A 19,201-nucleotide genomic window follows, 5' to 3' on the forward strand; every position below is an offset into this window, starting at 1 on the left:
AGTTTTACATGGGATCCAGTGAAAATGAAAAAGAATTCTATGGAGTTCTGGCCAGCATCAAGCTTTTGCCCCTCCTGCCCAAGCCTCTTGGGTATTAAGATTAAAGGAATGTACTACCACACTTGTCTCACAAAATAGTATTTTAATTTCCTATTTGTTTTATATTAATTTTCATTACAACAAATTATTTCAAGCCTGGTTATGTCTTGCTTGCAAAAACAATTCAGGACAGATTGTGAGGAATAGACTGAAGGTTGTTGGAGAATACAAAAGTAGCGTGTACATATGACTCAAGTATTAACAATACCATTTAGAAATGGAGGTTACCGAACATCAGCCTATGGGTCACTGATCTTCCTGATGTTAGTAATAATAGCCAACAGATTTGGAAAGTGATCACAGTGAGGCTGGCTTCCAGAGCAGAAGGTGAAGGTTATAGAATGGATGAACTTTGCAATGTAATAGAAGTATAGCCCGCTATGACCTTTGACTCTTGGTTCTACTTGTTAGTATATATTTATTAGGAAAAATGTAAATTCATGAAAACAACATAGTTTATTGTCTCATTTACTAAAGCACTACAAAATGTGGTGAATGGGACAGATAGACAAAGATAGACAAAGGCATTTGAGGGCAGCACCTCCTACAGTGTTTGGAGGGTTTTCAACCTTGTCCAGTATAATCCCCATGAAAACCCTTAATCGATGTACATCTTAATTTGCCCTCGAGTTTATAAAGGTCAACAAAAAGGTTCACTTTTTTTCTGGCATTTTTAACTGGTTGATATGTGAATGTATTTCCAGCCTGTAATTATAAATGTTTTTAAACAAAACTGTAACTACAACAGGACAAAGGAAATATATAAAGTTGTGTGTGATGCAGACCTTGAGCTGGGCTGGGAGAAGCCCAGTGTAGGTTCAGAGCACAGCACAGTAAGTCATCCGGGCTCAACTGGTACTATCTTCTGCTCAGCCACAACCATGGCTGCTCCTAGAGGCCCTTCTTAAGCTGCAGACACATAAAAAGAATGTTCCAGAATACCATCTACTTATACTTATGTAAACCAAGGACCCCTCACTCCTGAAACATAGCCACTGCTGAAACATACATGGCCAGCCTTCTTGTCACCCTGCTACTCATTCTTACTTTCCAACCCCTGCCCACACAGCACTGTAACCTCTAGACAGTTCGCACCTCATATCCATTTCCTCATGTGCTTGTCTCTTCCAGGAGCTTTTCTTGGAATTTTCTTTCTAAGTCTCAGAGTGCTCTGGTCACACTTTGCAAACCTTTCACCTGTGAGTCCGTGCAGCGTCCTTTCCTGACTCTTACTCTTCCTCATCCACATGCACAAACGAGCAAGCAGATACAGGAGGCAGGGTTCACAGTTCCTTTTCCTACTCTGTGTTTTCTGCAACCAGACCTTACTCCCCACAGTCAGACCCATGCCTCCTTGATTCTACCAGCCCTGGTAAGGATCTGTATGTGGGCCTGGCCCTAGTGACTCTTGCTCACTAGGAACAACTAATTCAAGATGGGAAGCAATGTTTTATTGTTGCTCTCATTGATTCATAACTTGCTCTGGCAGAGGAGCTGTAAACAGTGACTACTTGTGTGGTCTGAGGCATTTTCCACACAAAGTACTATGAGCTTCTCTTGCAACTTTTGTTAGAGATAGCATTTTTCTTGTCTTTTAGCTTTGTTTTTCTACATTTAGTTCTTTCACAGAAAAATCACTTTCTCTGAGATGATGTGGAATCAGCACATTCCAAGTAGTTCATTGAGACGTGTGTCCATAGGTGCACTGCTGTATCTGCAGATGCTCTCCACCGTATGTTTCTTTGGGAAGCCTCTCCATCATTCTGGAGCTCACTGATTCCGCTGAACTGCTGGCCAGCTGATCTAAAGAGTCCGCTTTCTCCACCAGTGCCAGCATCACAGGACAGGCTGACTGCCCCCAGAAGTTTTATACTGGTACTAGAGCTCAGGCTTTTATGCTTGCACACCAAACACCTTTCCTGTGAAGCCATCTCCCCATTGAGACCTTGAAAGTGGAACTTGCTCCCTATGTGGTCTGTTGTTCTGATACATGATGGTTACATTTAGGGTCAAGGTCTGAACTTAAGGCTTAAAAGCTTCTTCTTCATTCCAGTGAGATTCCTTAGTACCTTTTATGTGACAGATGCTCTTCTGTGTAGTGAGAAAAATCAGACAAAAGAAAAAGCAGCAGAGCTGCAAGAATGCTTTCAGGTTAGTTTGCTGAAGGAGGTCAAGGCTCCAGAGTAGTGACTACCCCAGGGCAGAGTGCCCTGGGGCTGGTTGGGTAAATCTAGCTCTTCCTGGTGACCAGCTCAAGAAAAGGATCTAGGAAGACAAGGAGGGAGGACTGAGCAGAGGGCAAAGATCACACTGACCCTGCTGAGCCACTAGGTAAACCAGAGGGAATTATGCAAGGGAGCCATGGCTTTATACGGGCCTAAGGAGGCAAACGGCACATGTGTCTGTCTACTTGCTATCTGTAAAAGAAGTTAATCCTTATTCATTACTTTTTCACATAGTTCTTTCTTGCTTCCATGGAAATTTCTTTCATATTGAACTTTTACTCGATTTTCTTTTCTACTAGTTTTTGTAGCTTTATTTTTATATTTGTAAATTTGATATTTAAGTAAGTCATTAATTTATATTCTGTCTTCAAATAATATATACATATATGAGATATTACAGATATAAGTATATCATAATGGAGTTTACCTGTAAACATCTAGGTAATAAATAAGCTAACAGATACAAGCTTTCAAGGAAATAGAAATGATAAATACAGAGGGCTTTAGTGCTGGCTTCCTTTAGGGGAGCGGTTCTCAACCTGTAGGTTGTAACCCCTTGGTGATCATATATCAGATACCCTGATTATAAGATATTTACATTATGTTCTCAACCTGTAGCTTGCAACCCCTTTGGTGGTCATATATCCGATACCCTGAATATAAGATATTTACCTTATGATTCATTTCGGTAGCAAAATTACATTTATGAAGTAGCAATGAAATAATTTTATGGTTGGATCACCTGTATGTGGAACTTTATTAAAGTGTTGCGTCATTAGGATGTTTTATAACTATTGCTTCAGAGAGAGGGGACCTGAATGTTAGTGATGGAAGGGGGTGCAGTAGAGTGGGTGCCTCCTTAAGTAGAACAGACTAAACTCCTTGTGAGAACAACAATGGCCAGAAAGGCCAACTGAGGAGAAGGAGAGGGAGGCAGGAAGAAGAGGGAAGGGAGAAGGGGAGGTGGTGGGGGAGGGGGCGAAGGAGAGAGAGAGGGAGAGGGAGGGGGCGAAGGAGAGCAAGAGGTGTGCCTAGGGAGGGAATCATCTAAAGTGGTTGAGACCAGCTTGTCAGTTTCCATGAAAGTACCATTGGGCAGAAGGGTGAAGTTGTCAGAAGGCGTGTATCTCTGAGCCATGAAGGGAAGGAATAGATGGGTTAGTCTAAGCTTTGTTTATATAGATACTGCTTATAGGGATGGAGGAACAAAAGGAAGGAGAGCTTTGTGAAGAATGTCCTGAATTCAGTTTAATTAAGGTAGTGTTTGGCAGAAAAAGTAAGCAGAAGAATCTGGGGCTTTGGAGATAAGTGCGTAGTGACATGGAAATGGTGGCTGAGATGCATGCCTAGGATGAGAAGAAGGAAGAAACCCACCCTCCCACATATGCACACTAAGCCTTAGGCCTGAAGCAAGACTGTTCTAGGCCTTGTAGAGCAGCATCACAGACTGATGGTTGTTACCAGTGGAGTGTGACGAGACCTGGAGGAATGTGAGATCCAGAGTAGGTGTTCTGGAGAGGGCATCAGGACAGCTTTTGGGGTTTTCTCTATGTATTTTCTTTCATATCAGTCTGATTTCTCTTTTATTCTTACCATGAAAGTAAGATGATGCTCACCATGTCACCATGCCACTGAAAAATACAGCTTTTTTAATGACTCTAATCCAAAATTTAGAATATATATGTTTACTTTAGAGTGAAGCAAAAATATGGCCATTCAGTAGAAACTGAGCTTAAATTTTGATTGATAGGATTGAGCCCACATACTATGTCCCAAGCACAGGCAGCCCCCAGGCAGCCCTAGAATCTCCAGTGGAAACTGCTTGCTGCCCCAGGGTATGTCGTAGGTAAGGCAGATTAAGTGCACCTCTGATTGATAGTATGTTTTGGGGAGTATGATCAAATTATACATTCTGGAGCATCAAGACTTCCATTGGCTATTAAATGCAACTATAGTTTTAATTCCAATGTCAGAAAGCTATTTCTATAACAGACCAGTAATGCTCTCAGCTTTGTGAGAATTACATTCTTTAAAACAAATTCATTCAGCCCAATGATTGTAGCATGCAAACAACTGTGGAAAACATGTGAAACAGTGAATGTGGCCGTGTCCTATAAAGCCATATTCTTAGTGGGAAGCTGGCCAGATTTGGCCCATGGACTGTAGCTCTCCAGTCCTCTAGTGTTTTGCAAATCATACTTTTAACTTTTGAAAGTTGAAGCTATAAAGTACTGTTTAGACATCTAATTTACTACTTTGTTAAAAAGTACTTTTTAAATAATTATTTTTTTATAAAACAAACTTTTTCTACAAAATTTTGACTACCAAACATGCATTCTTTTTCATAGAGTTATATAATAATTGTGAAAAACTATTTTTAGATTGCTGACAGGCAGCCATCCTCTCATCATCCCTTGCTGTATATGCTACTGTCTGCCTAACTGTGGTTGATACTTTTCCATAGTATGTCCTCTGAATGGAGTCCCATTGCTTATGTCAAGTCGAGCAGTTTCCTTCCTGTACTCCCAAGTCCGAGGGGACACTTCGTCCACTGAAAACAGAACACATGTGCGTGTTCTCTGTTACATTTACACACACGGGTGTGTTCTCTGTTAAATTCACACACACGGGTGTGTTCTCTGTTACATTCCCATGCCACTCTGGGCTTGCTTCCCTTCCTCTTTCAGATTAAATGTGTACCTATTCTTCCATCCATAAGTGTACATTCATTTTCTTAGCTTATGCAAAATATTCCTAACTACAACACAAAGCATAGAAAAAAAAGAAAAACAGATAAGTTAGATATTTAGATATTTTGGTTTATAAGCCACTGTTTAAAATTATGAGAGGACAACCCTCCTGATGTGAAGAGATTTCAAGTTATGTATATGGCAGAGGACTTACATCAGAATGTAGAAGAAGCCAGCACAGCTCAGGGAGGAACTGAGAAAGAGCCCAGCTTAAAAAACTGGCTGGGGGGTTGAGGATTTAGCTCAGTGGTAGAGCACTTGCCTAGCAAGCGCAAGGCCCTGGGTTCAGTCCCCAGCTCTGAAAAAAAGAAAAAAGAAGAAAAAAAAACTGGTTGGGCTGGTGGGGGAGCACCTTCCTAGAAGCAGAGGGAGATCGGAGATCGGGTAAGAAACTTCGGGAGGAGGACTGGGAAGGGGCAAATTTTGGAATGTAAATAAATAAAATAACTTAATAAAAAGCAAAGCAAACAAAATGGGAAAAGGATTTAATATACAAAGATGGTCCTTAAGTGCATGAGAATATCCTCGATGTCCTTAGTCCCCCAAAAATTATGTATCAAGACAGCAGTGAGAGAGCACTTCAAACCATAAGCACAACTATAACCAAAGATGGCAAGAGTTGTTGGTTAGGATATGGAGAGGTCAGAACCCTCACCTATATCAGTGAGTGAGACTGCCAAGGAGCGAGGCAAGTTGGGAAACCTAGATCAGCTGTTCTGTGTAACATGAAGCATGGTGCTAGCCACATGCCCCCAGGCAACTGTATATAAGAGCAATGACACCAGTAAAAGAAGGAAACTAGTTTAGAAGCCCATATACTATGCACTATATGATTTCATTCTTAAGAAATGTTTACAGTAGGTAAATGCAGAAAGTTAAAACACGACTGATAAAGGGCTGTCCAGGTGTAAGTGGGGGCTAGGGACCGGGCGCTGGGAGGCTGTGGGGTTGGGAGCTGGGAGTCTGGGGCTGGGGAATGACTGATTAGAGTTGTAGAGTGTTTGGGGAGTGATAAAAACGTTCTGAAATAAGATAGTAATGATGATTGCATAATGCTGTGAATTATGAAAACCATTAAATTGCAAACTTTAAACTGGCAAGTTTTATAGTATCTCTATAAACTAGTTTATAGCTCATTTTATGTATCTCTATAAAATATTATTTAAAAAGGATAAAATAGACTAGCCATGTTGGTGCATACTTATAACTTGGATGTAGGAGCAGGTAGATTTTGGTGAATTTAGGGCTAGCCTGATCTACATATAGTGAGACCTCATCACAATAAAATAAAGTAAAATACTGGAAAAAATGGATTAGTTTGTAAGAACACTTTCTGTGGAAGCAAGAGGACCTGTGTTCAAATCTCCTGTACCTACGTAAAAGTTTTGTATGGCTGTAATGGGGAATAAGGGCCAACAGATTTGGGGAACTGCTAACCAGAGATCCTAGTTCAAAACGTGAATTTTAAGTGTACTCGGTCTCAAAAATAAGGTGGCTAACCTAAAGGAAGAAAAATAACACTCTCCTTAGTCCTCTGCATGGTCTCTACCCATACATGTGTTTATACAACACACACATACACACACACACACACACACACACACACACACACACACACACGCGCGCGCGCACGCGAGGAGGATTTAAATGACCTCAATTTTACTCGTGTGGCTTTTTACAAAATTGTGAGTGAAATATACAACTTTTTCTTTTAATTTCTTAGATAGCTCCTAATCTTTACATATACCTGCAGATAATATGGGCATAGTAGATGGAGTCCTTAATAAGCAGTTTTCTAACTTCTGACAGTGCTGCATATACATGGATGGAGCCATGACTTCTGTCCAAGGGACACCCAGTGGCCAGGAATTAATGAAAACCAATGGCCTTACCCTATTGAGAGGTTCCCACATGAAGATTAAGATAATTCATATGACAATAGATATACCAGTGATAAGGTTGTCAGCCTCGTTGTCTTAAGAAATGTAAAGTTCATTTACTTATCATGTGTAGAAGTTATTTAAGAAATAAGCCTAGAAATTGCGTGGTTCTGGGTAGGTTTTTTTTTTTTTTTTGTCAACTCGACACAAACTACAGTTATCTGAGAAAAGGAACCCAAATTGAGAATGTGCCTTAATCAGATTACTTATAGACATTAGTGATTAATGTAGTTGAGGCTGGTCCACTGTGGCCAGTACCAACCCTGGGTTGATCCTAGCTTCTATAGAAAGCAGGCTGACTCAGCCATGATTGTAGACAGCACTTCTCTGTGCCTTTGTGTTCCTGGCCACACTTCCCTCTATGATGCACTGTTATTGGGATGCGTGAGGCAAATCAACTTCTGTCTTCCCAGGTTACTGTTAATTATAGTCTATATCACAGCAATAGAAACCTTCCTAAGAACATGCCTGTTCCCTTTTAAAAAACAATCTTGAAAACTGGAATTTGTTGTATTGCATCTCAGCAACCTCACAGAAATCAGTTTATATACACATTAGCATTTTGTTACATTCACTGTGCCATTTAATACACTTACATTCTTTATAGATACTATACTGTGCCCCCTTTTAAAAGAAGAACTGTCCTTCCAAAAGGTAACTGTGGTATAAAGTACATGTTCTTACAGTACATGTCTTTAGTCCACAGACATCTTTGGGGCTCATTTAAACCGTGTATTTTTCTAGACCTCCAAAATTGTGGCTCAAACTGAATTTTTAATGAGTACCTTCTAAAGAACAGAGCATTGCCCCATCATCCACAGCTTCTCAGGGATGCCCTAGAAACAGGAGAAATGCTGGGTGTTAAAAGTCGTCAAAGGGCTGAATGGATATTGATGTAGTCTTTGGCTATTCCACATTAGAAGTAGATGATATCCAGATTGGAAGTTCTGTGAGGTACCTGCTGTTTTCTTACCAGCATAAAGCCACAGGTTGTGAAACTGCTGTGCTTATCATCTTGCTAGCCTCTCTCACCGATGGCCTTTAACACCACTCATCTCTGCCCTCTTCCCAGATCTCCTTTGACTTAGCTGAATACACCGCAGACGTTGATGGAGTTGGCACCTTGCGGCTTCTGGATGCAATTAAAACTTGCGGCCTTATAAATTCTGTGAAGTTCTACCAGGCCTCGACAAGTGAACTTTATGGAAAAGTTCAGGAAATACCCCAGAAAGAGACCACACCTTTCTATCCGAGGTCACCCTATGGTAAGGACACATGTGTCCAGCTGCATATAATGTTCTCTGCAGGTGTGGGGGTGTTTCTGCTTTCGTTCTGCACATGTATCGTATCTGAAGCCGTTTGAGTGTGAGATTACCTGAGATAGAAAAGGTGAGAGAATGGTTGGGAAGCAGAACTTATGCATTATTACCGCTGCCTCCAGATAAAATTACCACATCATTCACCGACCCCTGTTCCTGCATCCTTTCTCCATCCATCACTTTACGTGGAAATTTAGCCCAAATATGACTCTATTCCTAAGCTGTTTAGAGATTGTGCTGAAGCAATGAGCTGATATATTTGGATTTTTTTTCTTTTTGTAATTTTCCTCATGAAAATTTTTCTGAGCTCAAACCTAGCAGGACAAAAGACATAAATTACCATATTTATAAAGAAAATGTTTATTACAAAAAGTACATAAGAACATTTTAAAACACTTTGAATATTAAGATACAAAATATTTTCTTTCTCATTATCTGTGTGTGTGTGTGTGTGTCTGTCTGTCTGTCTGTGTCTGTGTCTGTGTGTGTGTGCGCCCATGCGAGAGAGACAGAGAGAGGGAGAGGGAGAAAGAAAGAGAGGACAGAAAGGTGAACTTGATATAGCATAGTTGAATAAGTGAGATGGTAAAAGAATTAATTATGAATGTTACAAAACAGGAAATTGTATTTCTTAATGTGCATGATTAATTAGCACACAGCATTTTGTGCCTTGTGATTCATATTTCAGTGCATTATTTTAGTCAGTTATTATTGTTTAATATGAATGAAAAGTATATTCGATTAGAGTAAACTTTGTCTTTGAAAAAATTATTCCATCAGGAGCCGCCAAGCTCTATGCCTATTGGATTGTGGTGAATTTCCGTGAAGCTTATAATCTCTTTGCAGTGAATGGCATTCTCTTCAATCACGAGAGCCCCAGAAGAGGTGAGTAAATACATTGCTTCATTTTTTTTTATTTTAGCAACAGAAAAGGTTGTATGTGTGTTCTGCTACTGCTCTATAGATTGAAAAATTTTACATCAATTTCTAGTATAAATGACATGGGGAGTGAAGAAATAGGAGTCTAGCCTTATAAGATTTGTAAGAAATTTTAAAAATGCATTGTGAAAACTGGACTGTTTGTCAAGTTTCCTAGTTTTATTAGTTTTCAACTCAAGTATTAGGAAGTTTCTGTGTGAATACAAAGAATGAAGGATAAATTACTGGTGGGCTCTCCAGTCATTACTGTTTACCTAGACTCATGCAATGGAAAGCCGGTATCTTCTCCCTACATTCCCTTAGAGAGACAGCAGAAACTGTTTCTAGAATGTATTATAAAATCAGTTTGAAGTCAGTTCTTAAGCATTATTGGGTGTGGTTTTGTTTGTTTTCCAGAAAACTTCATTTTCTTGCATGGGCTAAATTGTCATTGAGACTATTAGCGGTATCATCTCTCCTTTTCAACATTAAATTTTTTTCACAGTTATTATTACTTTTATTTATTTACAGTCCAGTTTTACCTCCTTTCTGTCTGCCCTCCCAGAGTTCTATATCCCATTTCTCCTCCCCTGTCTTCAAGAGCATGTCCCCACCCACCCCACTCCACCCCAGCCAGGCCTCTCCATCCCTGGGGTCTCAAGACTCTCGTTAGGCACATCTCCTCTCACTTCATCCAGACCAGGCAGTCCTCTGCTGTGTATGTGCTGGGGCCTCGTACCGGCTACTGTGTGCTGCCTGGTTGCTGTCTCAGTGTCTGAGATCCCAGGGGTCCAGTTCAACATTAAGTTTTAAGTAAGAAATGTATTCTTCCACTATTCCTTCTGATTTAGTGAACTATGGGAAATGTTAACCAAGCCAAGTGGGTTATGCTGAGAGTGGATCTTACAATATCACTCATTAAAGTAAAAATTATCTGTGTAATCTAAATCAAAGGCATTTTATTAAATTTCATGGCCATTTATTCTTAGTGTGAGAATAAGTAAGAAGCCCAATATTATAACTTGTATCTTACCCAACTAATAATACTTATAACTATTTCAGTGAAAATTTATGTGACTATATACTCATCTAATTAAACCAACAAGTTGCAGAGAAAGATTAAAGTGACTGATTTATAAAGGTGTCTTTAGCATCACATGCTTTTGTAATTGCTTAAGTTAATAATTCCCATGAAGGTTGTTAAGGCAAGGACGCCAACCTATCTTCTCTGATCTCTCTCTCTCTCTCTCTCTCTCTCTCTCTCTCCTACCCATTTCTCTCTGTCCACCCCCTCCTTTAATTAGTTTTGTGGTTCTAGGTATCGTTGATAAGGAGAAGTGACAAGAAAGAAGGGTTTTCTTTTTCCCTTCTTGTAGCATCTGGTGTGTGTGGTGGGGTGAGTGCCGGGGCATTAGGAATCTGCTCAGTAATGATAATCCTGTCTCTCTCCTCACAAACACACTTGTATATATTGTTGGGGTTTTGGGTTTGTTTTCTCTTTGACCTGACCCATTTCTCCTACCCTCATAAAAAAGGTAAAAGTTAATTTTTGTTAGCCAACTTAGAAGAGGAAAAACCATTCTTAGGTTGTACAATGAAAAAATAGTTTAAATATAATGTCCCTGCCAGTCCTTTATTTGTACCTGTAAATGAATCCTTTTTTATTAATATTATTTTCTGAATTTTAAAAGGTAATGTTTATAAACTTCAAGGAAAATTTTTAAATGATATGAGAGAAAAAGTTCTTTCCCTCATTCATATTAAGTTTCCCATCACAGTGTCACTATTATCAAGCCCAGAAATGCCTTCCATGCCTTCAGACCCACAAAGGCAGTCATCCCATACGTGATTCTGCAAATTGGGTGTTCGTTAAATATTTGTAAGAAATGACCTTGAACCATCAAGGTTAATCTTAAGCAAGATAGCTTAATCTCCATATGCCATAGTGGAAGGGGAAAACTACCTCCAAAACATTGTTTTCTATATCTGTAGTGTGCTTACACATATGAATACATATATACAGATACAGTTACAGATATAGATACAGACACACACACACACACACACACACACACACACAGGTATACACTCAGACACACTGACTAAAATTAAAATTACCAGATAGGTTGTCTAATTGAGATTAGTAAATGAAATAAAAATCTTCACTTGGGATTTAAGCCATTTTATTGTTTCATTATATATACAGAATTCAGGGATATTCTAATTTTAAACTTCATTTAATACTAGCTTTGATAAATGTCTAAAATCTAATATACACAGCATTTTAAAACTTGAAAACTAAAGTAAAAATATGAAATATGAAAGTAATTTTTAAAGATTAAGCATTGTTTTCTGAGGAAACATTTGTGTCAGACTGAGAGTCTAAGAGGAGGACTATATACTGTTTCTGTGTCTCTAGCATCTGAACATATGCCATTGTGCTAATAGGCATTCAGTAAATATTTCTTTAAAGAAAGAATGAGTATCCCCTATTTCAATAAAAGTTTAGGATGTCAGAATTAGAAAACAGTAAAAATTTATAGGGGAGTTTTTAATGAATATTGTTTTATTGGAGATATATATATATTATATATATATATATAATTAAAACTAACCAACTGTTTGTAGTACTGATTCACTCTGATTGATATAGCTTAATGAGCATTATACACATTTTAAACTTTTAATATGTGTAAGTAAGGCTTAGGGTGGCACTGAGAGTGATGTCATCTCAGTGCTGCACCTATTCCCACAGAACAAGCACATTTACCAGATGGCACTCTGGAGACATCAGTCTAATGCAAGGCACAACAACAAACATAGTTAATAGAGCTCAGACTGATGTATCCTGGGGAGAAATAAGTCTTTCTGCCACTGAAAAACGCTGTCAGTCTTTTGATTCCATAAATATTTAATATTTTATGGTAATTTATGACTAGAAAATATGTGGGAAAACTTTTTTCATGTAAAAGTTTTCTAGACTAGACTTTGGTAAATTGTTTTGCAAAAAGGACCAATTTGAATTCTCTCACTCAGGTGGGTGTATGTTTGTTTGTGGTTTGTGTGTGTGTTTGTGTGTGTGTGTATGTGTGTGTGTGTTTATGTGGGTGTGGATGCGTAAATAAAGTTTTATTGGAATACAACTATGCTTATTTGTTTACATTTGTTTATGGCTGTTTTTGCTCTCTAAAGTCCTATATCCTGAAAACCCTAAATATTTACAATGGAGACCTTTAAGGAATATCTAATGGACATCCAAAAAACTTGCAGTGGGTCTTTCCCAAGTAGCAAAGTGGTCTAGGAAATAGTATATCAGAGTCAATAATGTGGAGTAGCCCTACTGTGCTGGAGAGGCAATTTTTGTTGGTAACACTGAGTTCTCTCCTGCTGTATAAAGAGGTCTTGTGCATGAAAGAATAGTTCATCATCATTAGTGTAAGACACCAAGTGTGTAGCTGACCAAAGACTTGCTCACAGTAGCACTCAACTCCTAAGTTCTCACTGTCCCATTCTGATGTCACTGTATATGTTTACTTCATTCCAGGTGGACTGTTCTTTTTCATGGACTTTATTCAAAAATACATTTGTGTTATAAGAACTTTATATATTTGTATACAAAACACAAAGATATGAAAGTTAAAATATGTAAAATAAAAATATATAAAATAGCATAAATATATAATACATGAAATACTTTATAATTTATATATATTGTATCAATAAAATAATATATATGGAATTGCTGTTGATTGTATAAGATAAGTAGTTGGAAAGAATTGCTAAGAAACAAACCGAGTGATCCAGCAGCTCTTTCCATTAGGAGAAAGTATGTTTATGTTGTTCATGTAAAATGTGGGCACTTTAGCAGCACCTACTACAAGCTAGTGAGAAATGGGTGAGATGTTAGCACTGTAAGGACATAGGCATGAAAATGTATTAGCATGTTCTGTGTTATTATTACTACTTGTTATATACTTATATAAATGTTAATGGGATTTTTATTAATAAGTATCCAATTTTTAAAATATATCTACTATTTCAATTTAATAAATAAAATATTTAGTCTTTATTGCACGAATGAGTTATACAAATGTGCTCATGTATTTGAAAAACTTTACCTTCTCACATATTGACATCATGTATCTGGCTGCTTCTTGCAGTAGAAATAAGCATCTACATATCTTATATTTATATAATACAGTATACTCTCTGTCATGGGTGTGGCTGGCATGATATCCTTTCTTCTGGATATGCAGACTTGTTCATTAGAAGAAAATATTTTGTTTATTATCCAAGCTATTTAATTTCTATAAAAAATCGATACATACATTTTTGCCTTCATTTTTAGGTTTCTTTGAAAAACTAGAGTTAGTAATACTGTGATGTCATGAGGTTATTAATGATATTGATTAAAGCATGAGAAAAATATGAAAAGTTTTTGTTTCATTAAAGTATCTCATAAATAACTTTCTACAGATACACTCTTTACCAATAGTTGACTTCACCCTCCAACTCCTACCTGGTCTCATTTTACCATATGTCCCGAAGTGATCTCAAATACAAGATCTTACGCTTCAGCCTTCCAAGTGCTAGAATTACATGTGTTTGACACCATAGCTACAAGATTATTCATATTTGAGATTATTCAGTAAATTTGAAATTATAAAAATTCTATTTGTAAATCTATTAATAATATTATTTTTAATTTTATTGTTCATTACATTAGAAGGTAAAATAAAACTGTCGCCTATGTCATATAGTCACTATATCTTAATTAATACATCTGCAGAATACTTTGCATAACATAACTATAGATTTGCTGATTTATGAATATTATGAACAGAAATTTATTCCAAATAAAATAAAATGTATTTATATTAACAATTAGGGAGGAACCAAAATCAGATATATCCTAGGTCCAAGTTCAAAAGGTTAAAAAAATTAAGTGATTAAGTTAAACTGCATTTCCTGACTCTGGTGATTATGCCATCATAATTAAAGGGTGAAATTAATGGGATATTGAATGCTCTTGGTTTTTGTTTTCAACGTGAATTAGAGGCTTGGATTTCCTGCAGCTAAGGAGTGGCCGAGTCTTCAGTAAGACTGGCCAGGGTCCAATCTGGAAAGAGCATGGTTAGGCCAGGAGTATGACTAGTGAACACTTCCCACTGCCCATTATGGCTAGACTAGACTCCCTCTGGTCTGAAGACACCCGCTCTGTAAGATGTGAGAAGGATGTTTTAGTCTAGCTGTCTAATGAGAATGTGCTTCTCATGCTGACTCTCCTCAGTCTTTTGCCCATAGGAAAGACTGGGCACTGTCAGTTCTAGAGTAGACAGAAGACTGGGGAGGTGAAGTTTGAGTAAGTGTACCTACCTCCTTGGCTGTTAGTTAAATCAGTGGCGAGTAGCACACAGTGACTGACTTCATCCCCAGACTTCCCTGGACTGAGTAAGAATCAAGTTCCATGTAGATCGCATGCTTTTTCTTCTCTCTTTCCCCTCTTTTCTTTAAATGCTTAAGAGTAGAGCAATCAGAGTTAGGGGTGTACCCCAAAGGCACAGCACTTGTCGAGCTGGTGTATATGAGGTCATGGCTTCTTGTTTTACCAAAACCAAGAATAGGACACTTACTCAGCTAGGTAAAATGTTGTCTCTGCTCGGGAAGTTTCTGGCTTTTCATTGCCCTTCCAGGTCTGTTAGACTATAAAGGATGACATGTGTGACATAATTCCTTAGCTGATTGAAGTCTTTAAAGATGGTATCAGTTGTATCTTCCCTAGAATTCCTTGTGTTTCCTAGAATTTCCCTAAACTGCTCGAGCCTAGGGAATGTCACCTGTACTCATCTTACTATGTGCTTCCTCACTTAGCTTTCCCGAGCTAAGGAATCATGGTTTCCTTCATCATATTTGCCGGCAAGTGCTATAATAGCGGAAGCACTGTGCCCACTAGTTGACTAAGAATAACTAACGTGGTGGTTCAACCCTCAGAAGGTTCTTTTGCAGACATTTTGGTCACTTTGTTAACATGTATTTATATGGGCAGAAAGAACTAGGAAACAGCCAGCTCTCCAAAAATACTCTATGAACGAAATTTACAGATCATTCAACCTATTTTTTCAGTAATTAAAGAAGTAATGTTATTAATCTAACAAATATCAACTAAGGTTAAAAGTTATTCTAGGGGAGGGAAACCATGTGATCATGTATGGAATCTTTGTTAGAATTTTTTAAATCTGTGTGAATATTTGTGTGCATGCTTGCAGTAGTATTTGTGTGGGAGAGATGTGTGCCTGGCACATTTGTGGAAGTCGTACAAAGAACAGCTGTAATTGTTGGTTCTCAAGCACTTCCCACCTTTTGTTTCAAATTTGAGTATCAATAAGCTATCGATAAACCAATAAAACTAATAAAATAAATTAAGAATCATGAGGCAGTGTCCAGTTTATAAAGTACTTAGGATAATTAACAGTTTGAGACTACCCACAAATGGATGGTGTGCTGCCACTGTTTGGATTTTGAGCCATTTTTAGATGATATAACACATTCCTCTAAATATGGGCTTCATAAGAAATCATATATATCTGTCTAAACACTGTATTCACCTCAGTGACATTGTGAAGTTCATGAACTCGTGGTCTTCAGTGGAAGTCTTGAGAATTTGTTTAGTTGCCAAATATCTGTTTTGTAAAATTTCTTATCATAAATTAATCTTGAGGATTTTTAAGCTGACATTCTATCCTATACAAAATTAATTGCATAAGTTATAATAAATCTCAAGATTTTTCCTCTTTGTTTTTCCTAATGTATATTAGTCACTTTTTGCTTTAAAGGTCAGATTTAATGGAGGTAGGAAAGTAGAGATTGGGAGAGTGGCTTTGTTGTCCAGGGAACATATGGCAGTGTTTGAAGATATTGGTTGTCACAACTGCCTGATACTTGCTAGATAGATAGATGCTGGAGACTCTGCTGAACACCTTCTAGTATATAAGAGAGTCCCTCAGAAGGACCACCCAACAAAATAGTAGTGGTCTTGAACACCAAAAACCCGTGTCCTACAGCTTCGCTTAGAAAGTCTTCTTGGAGGAACACCTATCCCATCTATGAACTGCTGGAGCTGGTTGAAAGGGCTGGTCCTGCGGATCCAAAGCTGCAGGATCTCCATGACACATGCCCACAACAGGATACCTGAGAGGAATCCCAGTGGGGATCTAGTTTTGATAGTACAACAGAAGCCAGAGAGACACGGGACCAGACCAATGACTCACTGCCATGAACATCTGCAAGTGAAGCTCTATGGGCAAAAGGGTATCTACTATGTGACACATTGCAGCTTCCACAGCAAGATTTTTGTTGTTTTCTTTTGGGGAGGGAGGTCTCAAGGACAGAGGGCAAATATATAGGGATAGGAAGATGAGTGTGATTGGGGCTCAGGATGTGAAATCAATTAAACTGTCATTTATATGCTTATAACAGTAGATATTGGAGCTGGACAGGGTGATGCATGCCTTTAGTTACAGCACTCAGGAGGCAGAGGTCTTGAGTTCAAGGTCCACTTGATCTATATATTGAGTTCTAAACCAGGCAGGGACACATAGCAAGAACCTGTCTCAAAATACAAAAACCAACCAACCAAACAAAAAATAGTTTTTTATAAAAGTTGCTTTCACTATGTAAAAATATTTTATGGCACATCAGCAAGTATGCAACATTCCTGTTTCTCTAGTTTCTTATGATACTATTCTTATCATGTGTCATTGAATCATGACAAACCTAGATCATGGAAGCAGTTAGCAGAGTTGTAATTTCAGGACTTTTTCCTCACAAAATTGAGCTCTCACTTTAGCCATCTTCTGATCCATAATACCCCTCTTATTGTCAATTGTTATCTTCAACAAGAAAAAAGAACCTCTCTGCTTTTATTCTTAAACACATTTAAAAAGGTTTCAAATAATCTTTTCCTTACAGTAATAAAGTGTAAGAAGTTTCCTATGAGTTTTCCTTCAAAATTTTTAGAATTCATAGCTAATTTTGTGCTTTAGGATATAATACAATGTATAATGTTAGTTAGCACTCTTTCTCCCTGTATGTATAACGTGTGAATAGAATACTCCACAGAATTATGATTTGCAGATTAAGCTCATACTGGTAAAGTAATACCAAGAAACAAGAAAACCAGTGTCACCAGCTGCATATTTTATTTGTATTTTTATCAAAGGTGCTTTGTGATTTCTTAAGAAGAGTGTCAGAACCTTAACTTACTAGTGGGGGAAGGGACAACAATTGCTACTTGTGAAATCAGGGGATGAAGTAATCGCTTACTGAAGTTCCATGGGGCCATAATAGATTTTAACAACCATTTGCCTGTTCACAAGTGGTTAATTGTTGGCTACTAATCTTGTCTTTCTGGTTGGAGTACAAAGTGATATCATCTCATTTGCCATTGTGTGTGTAGACTATGATAGTCCACAAATGACATGCACCTTTGGGGATTATAGTGCTGTCTGGCCCATCTTATTCTCTGTGGATAGATGAAGTATAATTGCTCAGCCATGCAAGGCTTCTGAAGTGATCCAAATGATCCTTGTTTTACTGGAAGTGGTTATTACCATCAAACAAAATATTCCCTCCCACTAAGTAAGATGATACATGTGTGATTGTCTAATGAATCAAAGGTGTTTTTCTCCATAATGTTTCATAATTTTTATGTAACATTTATGTTTGAAACCAAACTGTTAACTGATGTCACAACTCCTTGCAGCATAATCAGGCAGTGTGCTCAGCGAGGGTAGCTACTTGAAAGTTCCATGTCTCTGGGAAGTTACTCATTCAGACCTCGGTCCCTTCATTTGCACATGCACAGGATGACCATGCCTGACAGGGACATTTGAGGTTCATCTGCCTTATCAGTTAACTGGGAAGGAGAACATATGAGAAAGCTTAACACCAGTCCTCCTAGGCCTCAGCATTCTTTGCTTGTCTTCATCTTCTCTTCTCTTTTCTACTATGTTCAACAATGACTTGGAGAGTATTACATTCCTGCTCTGCGTTCACAGTAAAGCCCTGTTGGACTCAGCTCTGTGATGGGACTCTAGTTACTATCGAGTGAGGTGGAACGGTTAAGGAATGAAGGCAGCAATATCAAAGACTATGGGATTTACTGAATTAGTGTACTCAGGAGACATTTATAAATTCCAAACAGAGAAAGTGGAAGTGGTGTGGGAGAATGCTTTCATTGGGAAAAGCCATGTATTCAGAGGAGTCTGGCAAGTAAGTCAAGTCTATTTGAACTAGGAAAGTAGAAAACAAAGCAGAACAGAGTTAAAGAATAATGGGCAGATCCCAAAGCCATCTGTGAAAGATCATTCTGGAAGTTCATAAATATTGTTTAGAACCATCCATTTACTTCTATTATTAATACCTGTGGAAGTCATTTGTGAAAAACGTAAGGCTTTATAAGAAAAAAGTACCATCCAGAAAATGAAATCACCATTTTGCCTTTTGGATATACCATTGAGCAGCAGGTAGACACGTTGGTTTGTTTTTGCAGTGCTGGTTATGGAATCCAGGGCCTCACACGTGAGAATGGAAACACTACCATTGAATTGTGTTTGTCCATGTAATTGGGACTATTTGGTTTAGGACACCCCTTTGGTATGTCTTCCCAGGGGAAGTCTCTCTCAAATTCTCAGCATGTCTTAGTTGCCTATAGTTCTTTGTGTAGGGTTGAGGCCCTGTGGGCTTTCCTCCTTCCATGTAGCATCTCTGTTGGTATTGTTTTCATTCTAATCATATTCACAGAGCCATGTTGGTGAGACTTCATAGGTGTAAATTTGATATTTCTAGGAGACACAGTCTCACAGGAAATCGCCTGTTCCTCTGGATCATGTAGTCCTTTCGTCCTCTCTTCTGTAGTAATCCCTGAGCCTTTACTGCAGGAGGTGGATTGT

The 19,201-nt window shown here is 38.2% G+C and overlaps 1 protein-coding gene across 5 annotated transcripts in view; it reads left to right on the forward strand.

The window, feature by feature from the left end:
• Gmds (GDP-mannose 4, 6-dehydratase) overlaps positions 1-19,201 on the forward strand; it is a 526,680-nt gene that overhangs the window by 211,609 nt on the left and 295,870 nt on the right. For all 5 annotated transcript variants that reach the window (XM_063276183.1, XM_039095494.2, NM_001039606.1 and 2 more), the window contains 2 exons: positions 8,087-8,279; positions 9,114-9,218. In XM_063276183.1, the coding sequence (XP_063132253.1) occupies positions 8,087-8,279; positions 9,114-9,218 (298 nt within the window). The remainder of the gene's footprint in view (positions 1-8,086; positions 8,280-9,113; positions 9,219-19,201) is intronic.

This window comes from Rattus norvegicus, chromosome 17, assembly GCF_036323735.1.
Source record: "Rattus norvegicus strain BN/NHsdMcwi chromosome 17, GRCr8, whole genome shotgun sequence".
Taxonomy (NCBI): Eukaryota; Metazoa; Chordata; class Mammalia; order Rodentia; family Muridae; genus Rattus; species Rattus norvegicus.